Here is an 18,664-nt window from a genome sequence, read left to right as displayed (position 1 = left end):
TTTTAAAAAGAGAAATTATTTTTCTTTAATAGAAATGTTAACTGCAACATTAATTTTTTTAGCGATGTTGTCGTGGTAGGCTACGTGCACTTTATGCTAATGTGGCATTGTTTATCTTATATGCCACATCAACAAATAAAGTAAAAATTTTAAAAAGATTCAAACAAATTATAAAAAGTTCATAAAAATTAAAAATAATATGTAGTACATGTGAATTGTTATGTGGATTGTCATGTTTAAAACTTTAACATTTTATCTAGTATTTATGTTAAAAAATCAATTTGATTCCTTTTTAAAGGGTTGATGGTCAAATCTTGACTCTTTTAAAAAGTTGAGTAACAAATTTAAGTGAAAAAAAAAATAATGACCAAATTGACAAAAGATGTAAACATTAAAGACTAAATTTGACATTATACCTCTTACAATAAACTCAATAAACTAACTCATCCTCACATGATGTACACAAGTAGAACTTAAACTTGTGGAGTGTGCTTTGCATTTTGTGGCTGAAATAGAGTTGACATCCTGACGAGGAATAAGCATTGTCCTTATGAGACGACCATCAACGTCACGACGAGAAGAGTCGCCATGTCATGACGTAGTGATGTGTTCCCAAAGCTTCTCGATTGTCTTCTCCCGATTAAACTTTATGTTTCCCTACTTAAACGCTAATTATTCTGAGGATATTTTAGTCAAATTTGTACATGAAATTTAGCCTATAAATAGGCAGTTTTCTACCAACACATTTATGTAATAGCTTTTACAAGTTTTCAGGGAATTTTGTGTTTAAGTTTTGTGAGTTCTTATTTTTAGGTTTTGAGATTTAATTTTTATCTCTATATTTTTTACTCTTTATTTTTGTCAATTTATTTTAATTATCTTTACCCGTAATTTCTTATTCTCTTCGAATGAAATTTTTCACTTAAATATTTGTGTGTTTGATCTTCTCTACTTTTACCTTTTGTATTTTATTATTTATACAGGTCGGCCTCCAATAGAACTAGAGGCAGACAATAATATGATGGCCAAGGGAGGCCTTTGCCCTCTCAAGATTTTTAAAAGATTCATTTCTCCTTAAAATTTTTAAAATTTTTAATTAAGTTTCTAAATTTTTAAAAATTCTCTTTATACTTTATATATTAAAATTTTAATAAATTTCTTTCAAAATTTTTAAAAATTCTCATTAATTTCATAAAATATTTAAAAGAATTATAATAAACCCTCTCAAAATTCATCCTGAAAGACAGAAATTTGATTGCCACAGCATATGGGTATTTGATGTAATAGTTTATTTTGACACAATCCTATTTTTCTTTCAAGTTATTAAAACAGAAAGATGGCTTATTTACGTTTCTTCACGTATCAATGTCAAATTTATTTCCCATTAAATTTAAAACAGTGTTTTCTTTGGTTTCACAACAATTATTATTTCCAATCCATAAATGAAATAAAAAATTGCGGGCCTTTGTTGACTATGATTGTTGGACTCTTTTTTTTTTCTGTCAATTTGTGTTTATATAATGTATTTTTCCAATTAAGATTTTTTTTTAATATTTATATTGTTTACTAAGGTAGGAAGATATGAGTTCAAATGCGTTGAAATGTATTATACTCTTATTTATAGATTAGAAAAATACTATAAATAATTCTAGACATTATACAAAAAATAGATATAATCAAAATTTGTAATTAAATTATTCAAAAAATAAACTTTTTCTGAAAACACATTTTTAATTTCTCTCTAAAAAATCGACTTATCTTTTAAATATCAGAAAAATACCTAAAACCTTAATTATTTTCTAAAACCCTAATTTACCCTCAATTTATAAGTCTAGTGAAATATGTATGAAAATTTTAAAACATTATTTTAATACTATACATAATAGACCCTATATTATTTGTTTCTTTAAAGTAAATGATATATATAATAACTTAACATGATAAAGAAACAAAATATTTAAAAGAATATTTTAGTTAAAGTGATTAATTTGGATGTTTAAAATTTTTTAACATTAATCTCCTTATAAATTTGTATCATATTTATTTTTTATAATGTTTAGAACTATTTATAACTTATCTTTCAAGGGAATAATACGCTCAAAGACATTTAAATTTACATTTTTATATATTGATAATAATACTAATGCCAATCGAACTGATACTCAATTAACTAATTTTTTTTCCTGTATGTTTAATAGAAATCAATCCACATTTTCACTCAGAGATTTAAATCTATCAGACCTACTCGAAAAAGAGTTATAATATTCAAATAATTTTTAAAATTTTATTTTTTACAACTAGATTAATATTATTAAAATAATTTGTTAACCTCCCCCAGGCAAATGCGTGGCAATAATTCTAGCATATAAGCTAACACAGATCTTCATAAACAGTATCTCCTTTCTTCATTTGTTTACATCCTTTCTGTATTTATTTATTTTATTATTCTGAACACAAAATAGTATATCTGCAAATAATCCTTAGCCTGAAGTTTTGAGTATATCTGCAAATAATCCTCGCAAGTTCCTTTGCGTTCCCATTTTTCCTCTTCCTTTCAACCTTCATAGGTACCTCTGAACCCCATTCCTTTGACTTCATAGCTATTGAAGTTTTCATCTTTGGTTTCTGTTTCAGACAAAATAATATGTTTGTATTGAGCTCTGGGTTGTTTCTGGTATAGGAAACAGCAGCAGTGAGACCAAAACCCATCTAGATTTTGCTGTTTAGGGGTAAAATAATCATGAACTTCAACTCTACCACATGTTTTTTCTTGATACTTTGGTTGGAATATTCCACAACCTTCTAGAGTTTTCATTACAGTCAGTGTTGTTGAAATAAAGAGTCACCACTCACCATTGTCCAGTATAGTTGGAATCTATTTGCATCTGATCTAATTGTTGGTGGATACACACACACATACATGTAGCTTTTAGCTTTGAAATGTCTACTGGAGTTCAACATCAAGAGAGAGTACCAATGAACCTAAAGAAACAACTTGCTCTTGCTGTGAGGAACATTCAATGGAGTTATGCAATTTTCTGGTCCATTTCAACTAGACAACCAGGGTACATGATCCTCCATTTTTGTTTGTATTTTTTCTGGCTATTATTGTTTGTTATCAACTTAAAACACTTTTCAGGGTGTTGGAATGGGGAGATGGTTATTACAATGGAGATATAAAGACAAGGAAAACAGTTCAAGCTGTAGAACTCAACACTGACCAATTGAGTTTACAGAGAAGTGAGCAACTGAGACAGCTTTATGAGTCTCTTTCAGCTGGTGAAAGCAGTCCTCAAGCTAAAAGACCTTCAGCAGCATTATCTCCTGAAGATCTTACTGATACTGAATGGTATTACTTGGTTTGTATGTCATTTGTATTCAACATTGGCCAAGGGTAATCTTTCTTACATGTTCTTTGTTCTTAAAAGAAAAAAAAAAAACAAAAATCAACGTTTCTGGTTGTTAATTATTCATCTAATTTGTTGTTAGATTACCTGGAAGAACATTGTCTAGTGGTCAACCTGTTTGGCTTTGTAATGCTCATTGTGCTGACAGTAAAGTGTTTGGTCGTTCACTACTAGCTAAGGTATGTCCCTATATGCTTTTGGCTAAAGTTCAAGCTAAGTTCATATGGTCTCAGAAATGACAATTTGGTTTTTGTTTTCATGGCTCAAAATTCTGGCAACCGACTCTTGCAGAGTGCATCGATTCAGGTAAACCTTGGAAGGGCTTTAGTATTATTACATATATGTCAATGTTTCTTACTGAAATCCTTGTACTTGTTTCAATTTCAGACTGTAGTATGCTTTCCGTTTTCAGGAGGTGTGGTTGAGCTCGGTGTGACTGATTTGGTAACTTTCCGGTTTTCGCTGTTGTTTTTGGTTTGAGGAAATTTGCTTTCGGTTTACTTCATGCTGTTATATTGGTTGCTTTTTGTGTAGGTATTGGAAGATTTAAGCCTCATTCAGCGCGTTAAAACTTTGTTCTTGGATGATCCACAGCCGATTGTTTCTAACAGATCGATTCAAATCGATGGGATGAACAACGATCTTACTTGTCCTGCTCTTGATCCTTTGATCCTTGCCACCAAATTGAGTCCAATATTAGGCTGTGAACAACTAGAAACAGTTTCTCCCGATGATAGTCCGGACGGCTTGGAGCCTAAGCAATCAAGAGAAGATTCATTATTGATTGAAGGGATAAATGGTGGAGCTTCTCAAGTACAAAGTTGGCAATTCATGGATGAAGAGTTCAGCAATTGTGTTCACCATTCCTTGAATTCAAGTGACTGCATATCTCAAACCATTGCGGATCACCGAAAGGCCGTTCCTCTTTGCCAGGGAAAAAATGATAATGGTTTGCAAGATGTTGAAGAGTGCAATCAGACTAAACTAACATCTTTTGATCGTCAAAACGATGATCGACACTTCCATGAAGTTCTCTCGGCCTTATTCAAGAGCTCACACCCGTTGATTTTAGGACCACAGTTTCGAAACTCTAACAAGGAATCGAGCTTTATCAGATGGCAGAAAAATGGCTTGGTGAAGCCTCAAAAAGAAAGAGATGAAACCCCTCAAAAGTTACTGAAGAAGATATTGTTCTCGGTTCCTCATATGCATGATAGAGGATTGATTGAATCTCCTGAAACTAATGCTGTTAGAGATGCAGCTTGGAGACCCGAAGCTGATGAAATTTGCGGAAACCATGTGTTATCGGAGAGGAAGCGGAGGGAAAAAATAAACGAACGACTTATGATATTGAAATCACTTGTCCCTGCAAATAACAAGGTAGCTTAAATTAACACTCCCCTTAAGCTATTCATAATATGAACATTAATTAGTAACTAGCTTTCTTCAATCTTTTATGCAGGCTGACAAGGTTTCTATACTAGATGTCACGATAGAATACTTACAAGCCCTCGAAAGAAGGGTTGCGGAATTGGAATCTTGCAGAAAGTTAGAAGCAAGAACGAAAATCGAGCGAACATCAGATGACTATGGCAATAACAAAACTAACAACGGAAAGAAACCTTCCCTAAGTAAAAGGAAAGCCTATGATCTTGTTGATGAAGCTGATCAAGAGATTGGCTATGTTGCATCTAAAGACGGTTCAACAGATAATGTTACTATCAGTATGAACAACAAGGAGCTTCTAATCGAGTTCAAGTGTCCATGGCGAGAAGGAATATTGCTTGAGATAATGGATGCATTAAGCATTCTCAATTTGGATTGCCACTCAGTTCAGTCATCTACCACTGAGGGGATTCTCTCCCTGACCATAAAATCCAAGGTAAATAAAACCGAATCTGCTACCGATTCAGAACGTTGGCAAACGTTCTTATGTTGAAACAAACAAACTCTAAACAAACGTATCTGTGGTTATTGCAGTACCAAGGATCAAGTGTTGCAAAAGCAGGACCAATCGAGCAAGCATTGCAAAGAATTGCTGGCAAGTGTTGAAGCTATTTGTTCTAGATTTTACCAGTTTCTTTTGTAAGATCCCATGTCATAAGGTGCCAGAAGCAAGAAGATTGATCCTGCATGCAAGTAGTAAAAGTAAAGGCAATTAAACCTTGTTTGGAGCCTTGTAACAAAGCTTGACCGATGACATCAATCTTTTTCACCATGTATTAACTTTGAGAAATATCAACTTTTCCTTGCAACTGTAACAGGAAAACAGCTTTGAGCATTGTTTGAACATGGAAACAGGATTGTTAGGGGTTCGAATTTCAACAACTATGGTATAATAATGGTATTAATCGAGGTTTCCATGATCTCATTTGAGGAAGTTGGCTTTACACTTTATGTTGGTAATGGTGTTCCCATTTTCCACACTTATAGCTTTATTGCTTCTGATATGATGAAGCCCGTTTCTTTCTTTCTTTTTCTGACAACCCACCTAATGGGGGTGCGTTATATTATTTTAGCTCACATGGGATTTTTTTTCTAGGATTGGGTAATGATGTGGGTATAAAAATTTTCTAAATAATTTTTTTATTAAAGCTCAAAAGAATAGAACCAAAGGTGTAGACACAAGGTTGGAAAAGACACAACACCAAGCAAACTTGATCAACATCATAATGAAACACACCTAGAGAGAAGATACTTATTTAGAATTCATAAAGTAGCAGCTTAACCGTAATAATATGAATACAAAATTCAATTAATAAATAGTGATTAATAAAATAAAATAATTAATATAAATTTAAATTTAAATTTAAAAGATGAGTAAAAATTATTTTAGAAAATAAGACCTCTAAAATAGGTAAAAGGTTCTCTTTCCTTCTACCACAAACAAGTCATATGTGATTAAAATTATCTTCTAATTAGTTTATAATAAACTAATGACTAAAATATGTAAACATGTGAAAATAATAATAATCTTACTAAACATAACATAAATGCAATAAGAGAGAAGTATAAGCTAAAACCCTAGACTATATAATTAAATAACGAGATGAATGACCACTATGTTACACTTAGTTATTATAATTGCTATAGTAATTACCCAAATACTATATTTTTACTAATAAAGAAAAATCCCTTAAAACATTCACATGCTAGAATTCATTAACAAAATTCAACTTGGTTAAAAAATAAAAAAAGAAATTCAACGTAGGTTTAACCAAACAGTGACTTCTCTTGGGCCAAGAAAGTGAAGTATTTTTCTAGCTTTAAACAAGGTAAGAAGAGGGAGCAGAGCACGATTGGGTGGGTAAACACGAAGTATAAAAAGAGTTAAGTTTAAAAATGAAAAAAAAACAAGAAAAAAAAGGCTGACAAAGTTTGCAAAGACATGACAAATTTTAGGGTTTTAATATATGTAAGTTGACAGGAACCAGTTCACCCCCTAGCAATATTCTTAATTTTTTGATTCTCTCTTTCTTTTTGAAGGCTTTGATGAGTTTTAAAGTGCACCCTTTTTTTTTTCTCATTTCCAATAACTCAATTACCTTTTCCACCGAAAATATTGTTGAACCTTTGCTTTGTTACTGTCAAGATTTCGTGGGTCAGTATCTCCCCCTGCCCTAACCTGTTCATTCAAATAAAAACAAAAGCATCCTAAATTCTGTAACTGAAGGAATAGTCAAAACATAGTGAAGTTGATTACCAGGAAAACTATAATAATTCAAGATTGCTTTGCATTGCAGTGAAGTGTGGGGACCTTGAAATGAAGGGGTTTTATAGTGTAGTTAATCATGGCTATTCATCATTCCCTTCAAATTCCACTACAAAAAGTTACTCTCAATCTTTAGTTATATCTAACCAGGTAGTTTAGTCTTAATTCAATGTTTATCACTAAATAAGAAACAAAGGGTTCAGTCAGATCTTATGAAAGCATTTGTCAGGCACCTAAGCTGGCAGCAGCAAGCATTCCAATCAAAATCCCCAGCGAAATTTGACCAAACAGGGTCCAATTGGGACCCAACAATCCTTTCATGATACCCTATCGTAACTCTCAAAAAGGGTATTAATACTTAATTTTGTATAGAGGCAAGAGAACAAAAACAATCACATCGAGTCCACTAACAAGCTCTCATCATTCATAATTCTAACCATGGATTCCATATACATAAAGAAAACCCACAGTATGTGTTTCAGAATTCATGACTAATCACTGTTGAATCATATTGTCTCTATGTAATCCAAGCAAAATAAATGGATGGTAAATCATCAAATCACTAGAAGAATGCTAGAGAGAACCTTTTGAAGAATTGCTTCAAAAAAACCTGGTGTTGTGATGATCTTGAACTCCCATTACCCCATTCCTTTGATCTCATTTGGAACCCCACCAAGCTCATCATGGTTTAAAATTATTATGCTGTTCATATCAATGTGCATTCCCACTCCTTCAATTTTCCTTTTGTTCCATATCATATGCTGGTCAGCTGGTTTATAATTTAATATCCTCATATGTCCATGACGGTTTCCAAATTCAGATTCATAGAACTCCCTTTCATAACCTTCTTCTAAATTCTTTAATGAGTTCAAGCATTGACTAGAAATAATACCAAAACTCAGATTTCTCTAGGCCAGACAGTAAATTAACATTAGCAGAAGCCTCGGAGAGGCAAACAAATCCAGGCCACATATTCTTAAACATTCAGTATGGAGAAGCTATGGAATAAGTGTATGTTTTGATAGATAATGATAGACCTAGATTGAGTTCAGTATATTGAGGAAAAGGCTGAATAATATCATTTGAAAGTGCATAGAATCTTGCAGTTCACAAATTATTATATATGGAAAGATAACAAGATCCTTCAATTGGATTGCAATCTAAGAATTGTAGAGTGGCTACATTTAGGATACATGGTAGAAGAATCTGCTTATAGCATACTAGTACCTTTCAGGAATGATTTGCTTAGTAAAAATTAGCCATCATTTACCACCACCAACTATCCATAATAAAATGCATCATAGAAAACATAGCAACACTTTGACACTTACAGTAATTGGTTTGGCATAAAACTATGGTAGGCAAAAGCATAACCTAGTGGTTACATCCACTGAATCCAAGATATGAAAACGATTTTAGAGCACAAGGCCAAAGTAAGCATTTGCACTCTGTTCTCGTATGCTAAATTTCTTATTGAACAAAAGGGTAAGAAACTATATAAATGACAGGTCAGATCATATGCAATTTACTCTAGGATACAGTTTTAAAACAACATAAAAATACTAACACTTGTAGGCACACTCAGAGAAATATGCTCTTCATATTTGGCAAAAAAAAAAAATCATCACTAGAGAAAAATAAATGACCTGTATATTATGATGTTTAAAAGTGAAAATTTTTCACAGAAAAAATATGTTAAATAGTGAGAATTTTCTAATAGAAATATTTTACACCAACTGTTGACAACAATTTGGTTGTGAGAAATAGGCAGTGCAGAAATAGCATATGGTATAGACTTTACATATCCAGTAACTTGTATTAAGAGATCCTGCTAAACACGGCTTTCTCTCTTGTCACCAAGAACGGGGAGTAAAGACTCAATGAATATATCACCTTCACTCTAACAGCTATGGAGTTGTTTCTGACATCCAACATGGCATCACTCCCATTCAATTGTTGATGGGGGCTTTGATGTAATGTCTAAAGCAACACGATTCACACCACGAACATTGTTGCAAATTTTTTGGACAACATCATCAAGGAACTCACGTTCAAAATAGTACCTGGCATTCCAAAATTGCAAGAGGAAAATGAGAACTTCGGAATTTTGGAGTTAAGAGGTGGGAAAAGGGATCGAAAGTTAAATTCTTTGGTTTTAGCCGCACCACAATCAAGAAGACAAAGGAAAATGTGATTTTTAATAAATATTGAGAAACTTATAACGTAGAATGCATAATGGAGAGACTTCCATATTCATTAAAGTAGGAAGTTGTCACATTTTATTCGGCCACCACTAGAATTGGATTGAATCTACTACATATTAGAATCAATACTGTAGAACACTAACAATCTTCTTCCCAAGATTTCCAGCTTAAACTGCTTTAAGTACAACCAGTCATGAGAACCATAAAGATCTGGTTATTAATCCTTCTTGCATATAGTCATATTATAAACTCAGCCCGAAGTTACAGACACATTTGAGCATATGCTTGTTACTGTATACAACTGGCTCAGGTGGGGCACATAAATATTGCACCAATCATGGAGAGCAAAGCAATGCAGAGCAATGAAAACGTATCAATCTGCTGTCATTCCATCTTGACTTGTAACATCCCGGAGAGCAACAACATGAGAGTGTGTTCTTTGATCACCTTGAACTCCAACTGATTTTACAGGCAAAAATACAGCAAAAGCTTGCCAAATGGAGTCATAAATACCAGCATCTTTAATTAACTGAATAAAAATTTCAACCACCTGGGGAAAACAAGTTCTTGTGGAAAAATATGCTAAATCATAACAAATTATACACAAGCTTGCACTTCCTCAAGTAAATACCAAAATACCTGACGTAGAGTATCTAAGGCATTGTCCTCAGTTACATCACCCAAGACTCGTACAGCAAGGCCAGGCCCAGGAAATGGATGGCGCTTTAAAAATGAATAAGGAACTGTCAATATCCTCCCAAGTTGACGAACCTTGCATATTAAAAGAAGAAAATGGGAAATAGTTTAAAGGGGGAAAAACCAATTTTAGAACTAAATGTCATCCATCAAGGAACAGAATCAAAACCTCATCCTTGAAAAGAAGTTTAAGCGGCTCAATGAGTTTTAATTTCATGTCTTTAGGAAGACCTCCAACATTATGATGACTTTTGATTGTGTGAGAGTGAGTTCTTCCAGTTCCTGGTGGGGGACAAGATTCAATCACATCTGGATACAAGGTTCCTTCAACAAAGAAAACAGGTTTCTTTCCTAAGTTATTCTCCAATTCTTTAGCAAAAGCATCAAACACACAGATAAATTCTTTCCCAATTATCTTCCTTTTCAGCTCAGGGTCTACAACCCCTTTTAGCTTACTAAGAAATTGCTCAGTTGCATCAACACAAGTAACAGGCAGATGTAAATCCCTTTCAAAGGTCTCCATCACGCGTTCTCTCTCCTTATACCTACAGAAACATGTAGTAAATGTACAAGCAAAGAATTAAAAAAGCTTATTAAGAGTGGTACTATTTGGCAATTCTTTTCTAACAATTCAAGTAGCTCCTTTCATACCTTAATAAACCATTGTCAACAAAAACACAATGAAGCCTGTCTCCAATTGCCTTGTGAACTAGAGTTGCGGCAACCGTGGAATCAACACCTCCAGATAAAGCACAGATAACATGATCATCGGGCCCCACCATGTTGTTAATCACCTTAATTTCTTCATCCATTACATCTTCCATTTTCCAGCCAGCATTCACTCCACAAACTTCAAACAAGAAAGACCTCAGCGTTTCCATCCCTTCTGGGGAATGTGTGACCTATATATAATCACATAAAATTATTCAACTGCTTCAAATGAATCAAAAGCATAACAATAAGCCCCCATAACCAAAAAAGAATTACTTATTAAAAACCAACCTCAAAATAGAACCTAGGTCCTATTTGCCCGTTACTCCCAAGATGCAAGAATTGCCAAAGAACTTTTTTTTTTTTTAAAGTGCAAAATGCATGAATTAACTTTTATACTAAAAAAACTACGTTTAAATTGGTGTTGCATTTAAATCATGTGTTCATTATCAGTCATTAAATAAAAAATATGAGAAAAAGTAACAATCAAACGAACCTTAATAAACACAAAATAAAACCCAAAATATCAACGAACGGTGAAAAAGCTCGAGCTACCTCAGGATGATACTGCAACCCAAAAAACCTCCTATACTTATCCTCAACGGCAGCGACGGCCACTTGCTGACTCCTAGCCACCACTTCAAACCCATTAGGCAAAGTAGCAGCCTCATCCCCATGACTCATCCAAACAACCTGTCTATCCCCAACCTTTCCCCCAAAAATACCACAACTTTTCTCAACCTCAATCTCCATCCTCCCATACTCTTGCTTCTCCCCAACCCTAACTTCACCACCAAGTCTCTGAACAAGCAAGTGAAGTCCGTAACAGATACCCAGAACAAAAACACCATTGGACTGAGCCCACTCAACGAACCCATCAGCAAATGAAGGAGAATTATCGGCATGGACCGAGTGAGGTCCCCCGGAAAGGATAACGACTTTGGGGTTGAGGGAAGTGATGGTGGAAAGTGGGGAAGTGCCGGAGATACAGAGTGAGAAGACGGAGAGAGAGCGAAAGCGGCGAGTGATGAGATGGGTGTATTGCGAACCGAAGTCCAGGATGAGGACTAAGTCAGTTTTCACGGCTTTTGGGTCCATTGTGGCAATGGGGTTTGGGAAAGAAATTCAAATTTTAAAATTTAAAATTTTAAAAAATTAAATTCTAAATTTACGAAAAATCCAAAAACTTCTACATGTTTTAAACTGTTTAAATTAGCATAGATGCTTGTACAAGTTCACCCACTAAACAATTCTTTTCGTTTTGGTACATTTCAACGACTAAAACATTCAATAATAGAAAATCTTCACCTATACTCATCCACACCCACGGCACACTTTGAGTTGCATCTCACCATCAAAATTCCAATATCCTCTCATAAATTAGCATAATTGAACCCTATTTTTTTTAAGGATAAATTACATCACTAAATTATTAGTAAGTATATATTCTGGTCACTGAATTATTTGAAAGTTTTCATTTAAGTCATTGAACTATTCAAAAGTTTTTATTTAACTTATCAAACTATTCAAAAGTTTTATTCAAGTCACAAGATTGTTAAGGTTTTTTTTTTCTTTTTAAAGTCGAACTAGCAATCTCTAAGTGATGATTCAATAACTCGTGCGGTGGGTCAACACACATTGATGAGTAGAAGAACATACGTTAGATCCAAGTCAATTTGACAATTAGTATTGGAGATTAGAAAATAAAATTGTTTGGATTTTGGTTTGTAAATTCATGATGTTCAAAGCTATTTCATGAAAAAAAATTGAACTGTAAAAGAGAATGGGAGGAATGGCTTTTTGTTGATATAGATATGAATAGAGAAGGCTATATAACAGTTGTAACACCCCTAACCCGTAACTGTCGCCGGAACTGGGATACGAAGTATTACCAGAACTTTCAGAACATTTACGAATAATTCACATTAATTACTATTCATTTACCGAAATTATTCATAACGTCCCTTAAATGGACCATCGAGGCCCAAAACAAGTATTAGAATCGAGTCGGGACTTGATCGGAAACTCCAAGAATTTTTCACGAAATATAAAAAATTTTCAAAGATGTAGGGCTCACACGCCCATGTGGTCTAAGGGACACGCCCGTGTTGCAAGCTGTGTTTCTAAACTAGGTAGCTCTCTGACTTGTACCACACGGCCAGCCACAAGCCCGTGTGCTAAGCTGTGTGGTTAATTAAAATTTTCAAAATTAAGTGCAGGTTTCACACAGCTAGACACACGCCTGTGTTCCAGGTCGTGTAACACATACGGCTAAGACTTACGCTTGTGTCTCTGCCAGTGTGCTCAATTCTGAGCATTCTGTTTCTCGAATTTAAGATGCAGGGGACACACGACTTAACCACACGCCCATGTATCAGGCCATGAGTCACACACGGTCTAAACACACGCCCGTGTGTCTACTAGTGTGAACAAAATAAAGCCATTTCTAGCTTCATTTCTCACCCAAAATTTTACCAATATCCTGCACCAAAACTTTCATCCAAATACCAACCATTCAAGCATTGATTTCAAGCAAATTCTAACATCTAATATGATATATCATTGCATATATAATTATGTTTCTAATCTTATGTAATACTCCGAAAATTTTTACAGTAAGATATTATCATTGATATAGTAAAAAAAGGAAATAAAGTGACAAAAAGGGAAATTTTGAGTTATGTCAACATTGGGGAGTATATTATGATATATAAATTCAAGAAAGGACTAAATTGTAAAAGTGAGAAAAGTTTTGTTGCACAAGAGTAAATACTCAAAATTTGAGGGGTTAAAATTTAAATATGAAAGAGTTGAAGGACTAATAGTGTAAATATTTTAAGAGTGGAATGATCTAGAAACTAAGGAAAATGGATAAATTAGGACCAAATTGAATAAGTGAAGAATTATGATGGACTAAATTACAATTTTACCAAATTTAAATGATGACTCAATGATGAAATTTTAAAAGATCATAAAGGGTAAAATGGTCAATTAGAAGGAGAGAGAAATCTAAAAGGTAATGATGATGTTGAAGATATTTTAGATTAAATAAATAAATAAATAATAGTTTATTAATATTTTAATTTGATTTTTAAATGATATTTTAATATTTTAATATTATTTTATTTAGTATATATAAGGAAAGAAAGATGAAGAGCCATCATCTTTTTCCCATGCACCCAAGGTATGAAGAGAAAAGAAAGAAAGAAACTTTTTTTTCTTTATAATTTGGTCATTTCACTAAAAATCCACCATTTTCACTTAGAAATCAAAAGAATTTTTATAGCCATTAAGAGAGAAAGATGACAAGGAGACTATGGGGAGCTAGAATATCAAGTTAGATTCAAGAAATAGAAGCTAGAGGAGAGAGAAAATCAAGCTAGAGATTGAAATCAATAGAACAAGGTAATAATATCAAGATTTCAATATATTTTTAAGTGTAATATTATTGAAAAAGCAATGAATTAATGTGAATGTAAAGTTTTCTTATATAAAGTTTTATGTTCTTGATATGCTAGTGAAGGAAAATAAAACAAAGTGATGGAAAATATTATAGAGAAAGGAAATAAGGGTGTTATAAACTTGGTAATCAACATTTTGTATTAAAACAGTTTTGGCAGCAACAGTGGTCTAAATTTGAAAAATCACCAAAAATCGTGGAAATTAAATTAGAGGTTGAATAAAATATGAAATTAAATTTTATTTAGTTTAGTTTGTCATAGAATAAATGGTGTAAGAAATAGAATCGTAAATTGTGAGATATAATAAATTTAGTGAGACAAGGTCAGAATGATTTTGGGTTCCCCTATTCTGAATTTGAAAAAATAATTAAAGATTGTATAAAAATAATTAGGGGATTAAATTTATATTTTAAAATCCTTAATGAGTCTATTTTCAAGAGAAACAAACGGGAACATCATCCGAATCTCGTACTAAGAGATAATTAATTTTTAGTAAAGAAAGGTTGAAGTTGCCAAATAGCAGAATATGGATAAATTTGAAGATTTTACTGTACTTATTGGCTAAATTATAAATTCTGAAATTTTTATGGTAGAAATATATTTGAGTCTGGTTTTTAAAACAACAAGTGGATCTTGATTTAGAATTCTTTAGCTCAAGATATAAATAATTTAGTGTTAATGACTCAAGTGGACAGCTTGATATGAGTATATAAGCATATAGTGGAATTATGTACATATCAAGGATGCGGAATGGAAAGGAGGAGGATGAAAATATATGTGAATATTCAGCTAACACGGGTTTACATTAAAAATGGCTAATTTGCATGTTGTAGGCTCAGGGATTAAATTGAATAAAAGTAAAACTTTAGGGGTAATTTTGTAAAAATGTCAAAAATGACGAAATTGCATGAAATGAATTTTTTATTATTTAAATTAATAAATTGAATGAAATTATCAATTTAGATAAATATCGGGTGGAAAATAGAGAAAAATAGAAAATTTCTAAAATCCCCTTGAATTTTTGTATTTATGCAATTTAACCAGATAAGTTCATATGATTGAACTTTCATGATTATTTGTTAAATTAAGACTGATATAATGTATTATTCCATATGTTTGCTATTGAATTATGAATATTTTTAAATTATGGAAATCGGATCAAAAGTACAAATTGAGTAGAACGTTGAATTAAGTATGACTATTCAGTGATTAGTGATGCATTGACGGATAAGACCATGGTTGGGCCATGGCAATATATGTGTAAGACCATAGCTAGGCTATGGCATCCTGATGATAAGACCATATCTGGGATATGGCACCACGAGTGTAAGACCATGGTTGGGCCATGGCAATACATGTGTAAGACCGTAGTTGGACTATTGCATCATACCAGAAATGAGTAAGACTATAGCTGAAAGACGCTATGGCATCACGATTCAAACGAGTAAGACCATAGCTGAAAGACGCTATGGCATCGCGATTCAAATGTGTAAGACCATGGTTGAAAGATACCATGGCAACATGACAGAAAGTGAGTAAGACCATAGTTGAAAAACACTATGGCATCATGTCGAAGATAAATAAGACCGTGGATGGGAGACGCTGTGACATCTGTTGAACAATTGATATTCAGGTAATATGTATCAGATGATGAATGGTTATATAAATTGGTTGTACAAAATGGCTGTGTGAAATGTTTACAAGAATTGGTCATATGGAAATATATGTACAAAATAGTGGCATGAAATAATTATGAAGATAGATAAACAAAATAAGTATAGGTACATGGAATATAATTTATGTTAAGTTTGATATGAACTCTTACCAGAATAAATATACATAAAATATATGGAAATGATGGTGCATGAAATATTGATATAATGAAATGAACGATATATACTTATGAAGAAACGATAAGTATTTAATTAAAAGTTTTGTTAAATGATATGTAAATCCTAGTAATGCCCGAAACCCTATTCTGGCGATGGATACGGGTTAGGGGTGTTACATATTACCTTGGTTTCCTAAACATTAAACATCACTTAATCATCCATACTTAACATATATGTATTTATCATGACATAATGCTTTATAAGTACCAAAACAAGCCATTCCTAGTCATTCCAATGGCTAAATTACAAATAACATATTTAAGTTATCTATGGTCAAGTTAACCTATACATGTCATTATACAAAAATAAGTTTACTATTTATACCAAAATAAGCTTGTGGATAGTGTGATGATGCTCCAATCGTTCGCCAACCTTCGCGAGCTTCCGAGCACTATAAAACAGAGAAAAGTAAACCTAATAAGCATATTATGCTTAGTAAGTTCGTATAACTGAAATTAAACTTACCAATTTCATTTATTAAAATTAAGCACATATAATAACATGTTTCCATCAACTTGGCAAAATTGCCTAAACACATGCGTTCAATCAAACATGTTAGTCACAAAATTCTCATATACATCAAGCAAAAATAGATGAGCTCATCATGCTATATTCTTTCAAGACATTATTCATTTCATCTCATAATTCTCATATCATGTCAAGTATTTTGTCCGTTAAATCATTGAAATTCCAATGGATATTCAAATAATACACTCAAGGTGTACAATTCAATAACCCATCAATTCTTATTCAGGAGTACCCATTAAGGTACTTAATCTGAAAGCACACTCTCGAGCCACATATCATATAATAGGATTACTTGTCCAAGTTAAATCTTGTTTCCAACATATGCTCATAAGAGCTTAATCAAGATTACCCGTCCGGGCTAAATCCTATCTATAACATATGCTCAAGAGGGCTTATATTAGGATTACCAGTCCAGGCTAAATCCTTTCTGTAATGAGGTTAATAGACTCTCTCGTTGGAGCTAAATCCCGTCAGCAACAAATGCAGGACCTCATTCAATAGGGGAAATCACATGTCCATCGAAATCCAACATTCAAACGGAATTTAACCCTTTTCAAACAATATCAAATATGTATTCAATTCTTATATTATAACATCCAATTAATTCACATAAATATAAATCACATTCTATACAAATACAACATTCAATTCAACATATTTACATGCTCAATTAAGTTACATAAACTTACCTCGACACTTGTTCGAGTGTATAGATCTACTAATCCAAAATTTTCTCCTTTCTTCGATCTAACTTTGAATTTGAGTTATCCAGATCTATATAAATGAATTTAATCATCAATTTATCACATTTCATATTCAATTGGACTTAATTTACATCATAGGCAAAATTACCATTTTGCCCCTAAACTTTCCATAAATTCCAATTTCATCCATAGGCTCGAAAAATGAAATTCATGCAATTTACTCCTTATTCCAAGCCTAACCAAAATTTCAATATACAATTTACAGCACATGTATTCCATAAATTTAAGAATTTTTCTTCAATTTTCACAACTTTAGAAATTAGTCCCTAAATCATGTTTTCATGAAAAATCACTTTGTAAAAGATGTTTATCTATCAACAACCTTTCATTTTCCACCATAAATTTTAAATTTTCAGCATATTCATCCATGACATAATTTCTATACTTCGATATCTTTTCAAATTAATTCCCCAAATAGATAGAGTATATTATCCTAGTTTCAAAAAATATAAAAATGACTAAAAACGGAACAAAAAAACTTACCCAATTAAGCTTGATTAGTTTCTTCTCTCTCTCCTTGGGTTTTCATGAAAATTTTGGGGAAGATGATATAAAATAAGATGACATTTTTATTTAATTTTATTATCATCTTTAATTTTATCACTTTTCAATTTAGTCCTTAGCCTTTTTTAATTTTTCCATGGATGAATCATCAAAAATATCTACTAACTTTTGATTAATGGTCTAATTACCATATAAGGACCTCAAGTTTTAAATTCCATAGCTCTTTGATCCTTCTAACTACTAGAATTTAACTTTTGCATTTTGTGTGATTTGGTCCTTCTCGTAACTAAGCACTAAATCGATAAAATTTTCTTATCAGAATTTTCACATGATATTCCTATTTAATTGAAAATCATGCAAAAATATAAAAATAACTTTTCTTTTCGGTTCGGATTTGTGGTCCCAAAACCACGGTTCCAATTTCATTGAAAATGGGATGTTACAACAGTAGTTTTAATAGTCTAACAAATTAAATGAAAACTTTCGAATAGTTTAATAACCATTTTGTAACTTTTTGAAGTTGGGTGACCAGAACATAAATTTACTATTTGTTAGAGTTGTGTGACCGAAATTCTTGATAAAAAAATAATACAGTGGTAAAACTAAGGGATCTACAGTACGGACCATGCAGCACTTTCAGCCTTAAATAAATGTAATCGAAACTCCTCTTGTATCATTCGATTTTCAACACTAGTGAATTTTCTTCTCCTCTACTCGTGGGTTTTTTTCTTGAAAGAGTTGCCACATAAAATTTGTGTATTTTATTTTTCTTTCTTATTATTTTA

General features: G+C 32.5%; 2 protein-coding genes across 6 annotated transcripts; one reads left to right on the top strand and one right to left on the bottom strand.

Moving 5' to 3' along the window:
- Positions 1-2,337: 2,337 nt before the first annotated feature.
- LOC108470159 (transcription factor EGL1-like) lies at positions 2,338-5,735 on the top strand. Of its 2 annotated transcripts, XM_053031375.1 has the most exons (10): positions 2,338-2,567; positions 2,681-2,729; positions 2,927-3,065; positions 3,140-3,394; positions 3,490-3,586; positions 3,699-3,713; positions 3,795-3,851; positions 3,942-4,787; positions 4,870-5,289; positions 5,388-5,735. In XM_053031375.1, exons 3-10 carry the CDS (start codon positions 2,941-2,943, stop codon positions 5,457-5,459), a joined length of 1,887 nt encoding a protein of 628 aa, XP_052887335.1. In that variant the 5' UTR covers positions 2,338-2,567; positions 2,681-2,729; positions 2,927-2,940; the 3' UTR covers positions 5,460-5,735.
- A 3,037-nt stretch (positions 5,736-8,772) lies between these two features.
- On the bottom strand, positions 8,773-11,991 carry LOC108467454 (uncharacterized). 4 transcript variants are annotated; one of them, XM_017768071.2, is made up of 6 exons: positions 11,286-11,991; positions 10,671-10,921; positions 10,189-10,564; positions 9,963-10,094; positions 9,699-9,873; positions 8,773-9,183 (listed from the first exon to the last, which is right to left on the bottom strand). In XM_017768071.2, the coding sequence occupies exons 1-6, from the start codon at positions 11,826-11,828 to the stop codon at positions 9,059-9,061; spliced, it is 1,602 nt and encodes a 533-aa protein (XP_017623560.1). In that variant the 5' UTR covers positions 11,829-11,991; the 3' UTR covers positions 8,773-9,058. The 4 variants fall into 4 exon arrangements, with proteins under 4 accessions (XP_017623560.1, XP_017623557.1, XP_017623558.1 ...); XM_017768068.2 differs by having other exon boundaries at positions 8,773-9,873; positions 11,286-11,987; XM_017768069.2 differs by having other exon boundaries at positions 8,773-9,782; positions 11,286-11,985.
- Between the last annotated feature and the right edge of the window lie 6,673 nt (positions 11,992-18,664).

Source organism: Gossypium arboreum, chromosome 8, assembly GCF_025698485.1.
Source record: "Gossypium arboreum isolate Shixiya-1 chromosome 8, ASM2569848v2, whole genome shotgun sequence".
NCBI lineage: Eukaryota > Viridiplantae > Streptophyta > Magnoliopsida > Malvales > Malvaceae > Gossypium > Gossypium arboreum.
The sequence above is the reverse complement of the archived record's forward strand: the minus strand, read 5'-3'. Positions and strand labels throughout refer to the sequence as shown.

Excerpts from the sequence above, each read along its gene's own strand:
- LOC108470159 (XM_053031375.1), top strand. The coding sequence starts at position 2,941 with ATGTCTACTGGAGTTCAACATCAAGAGAGAGTACCAATGAACCTAAAG. Across the intron at positions 3,066-3,139 it reads ATTTCAACTAGACAACCAGG|GGTGTTGGAATGGGGAGATG; the intron begins GTACATGATCCT and ends AACACTTTTCAG. Across the intron at positions 3,395-3,489 it reads GTATTCAACATTGGCCAAGG|ATTACCTGGAAGAACATTGT; the intron begins GTAATCTTTCTT and ends ATTTGTTGTTAG.
- LOC108467454 (XM_017768071.2), bottom strand. The coding sequence starts at position 11,828 with ATGGACCCAAAAGCCGTGAAAACTGACTTAGTCCTCATCCTGGACTTC. Across the intron at positions 10,565-10,670 it reads GTTGACAATGGTTTATTAAG|GTATAAGGAGAGAGAACGCG; the intron begins GTATGAAAGGAG and ends ATGTTTCTGTAG. Across the intron at positions 10,095-10,188 it reads AACTTCTTTTCAAGGATGAG|GTTCGTCAACTTGGGAGGAT; the intron begins GTTTTGATTCTG and ends TTAATATGCAAG.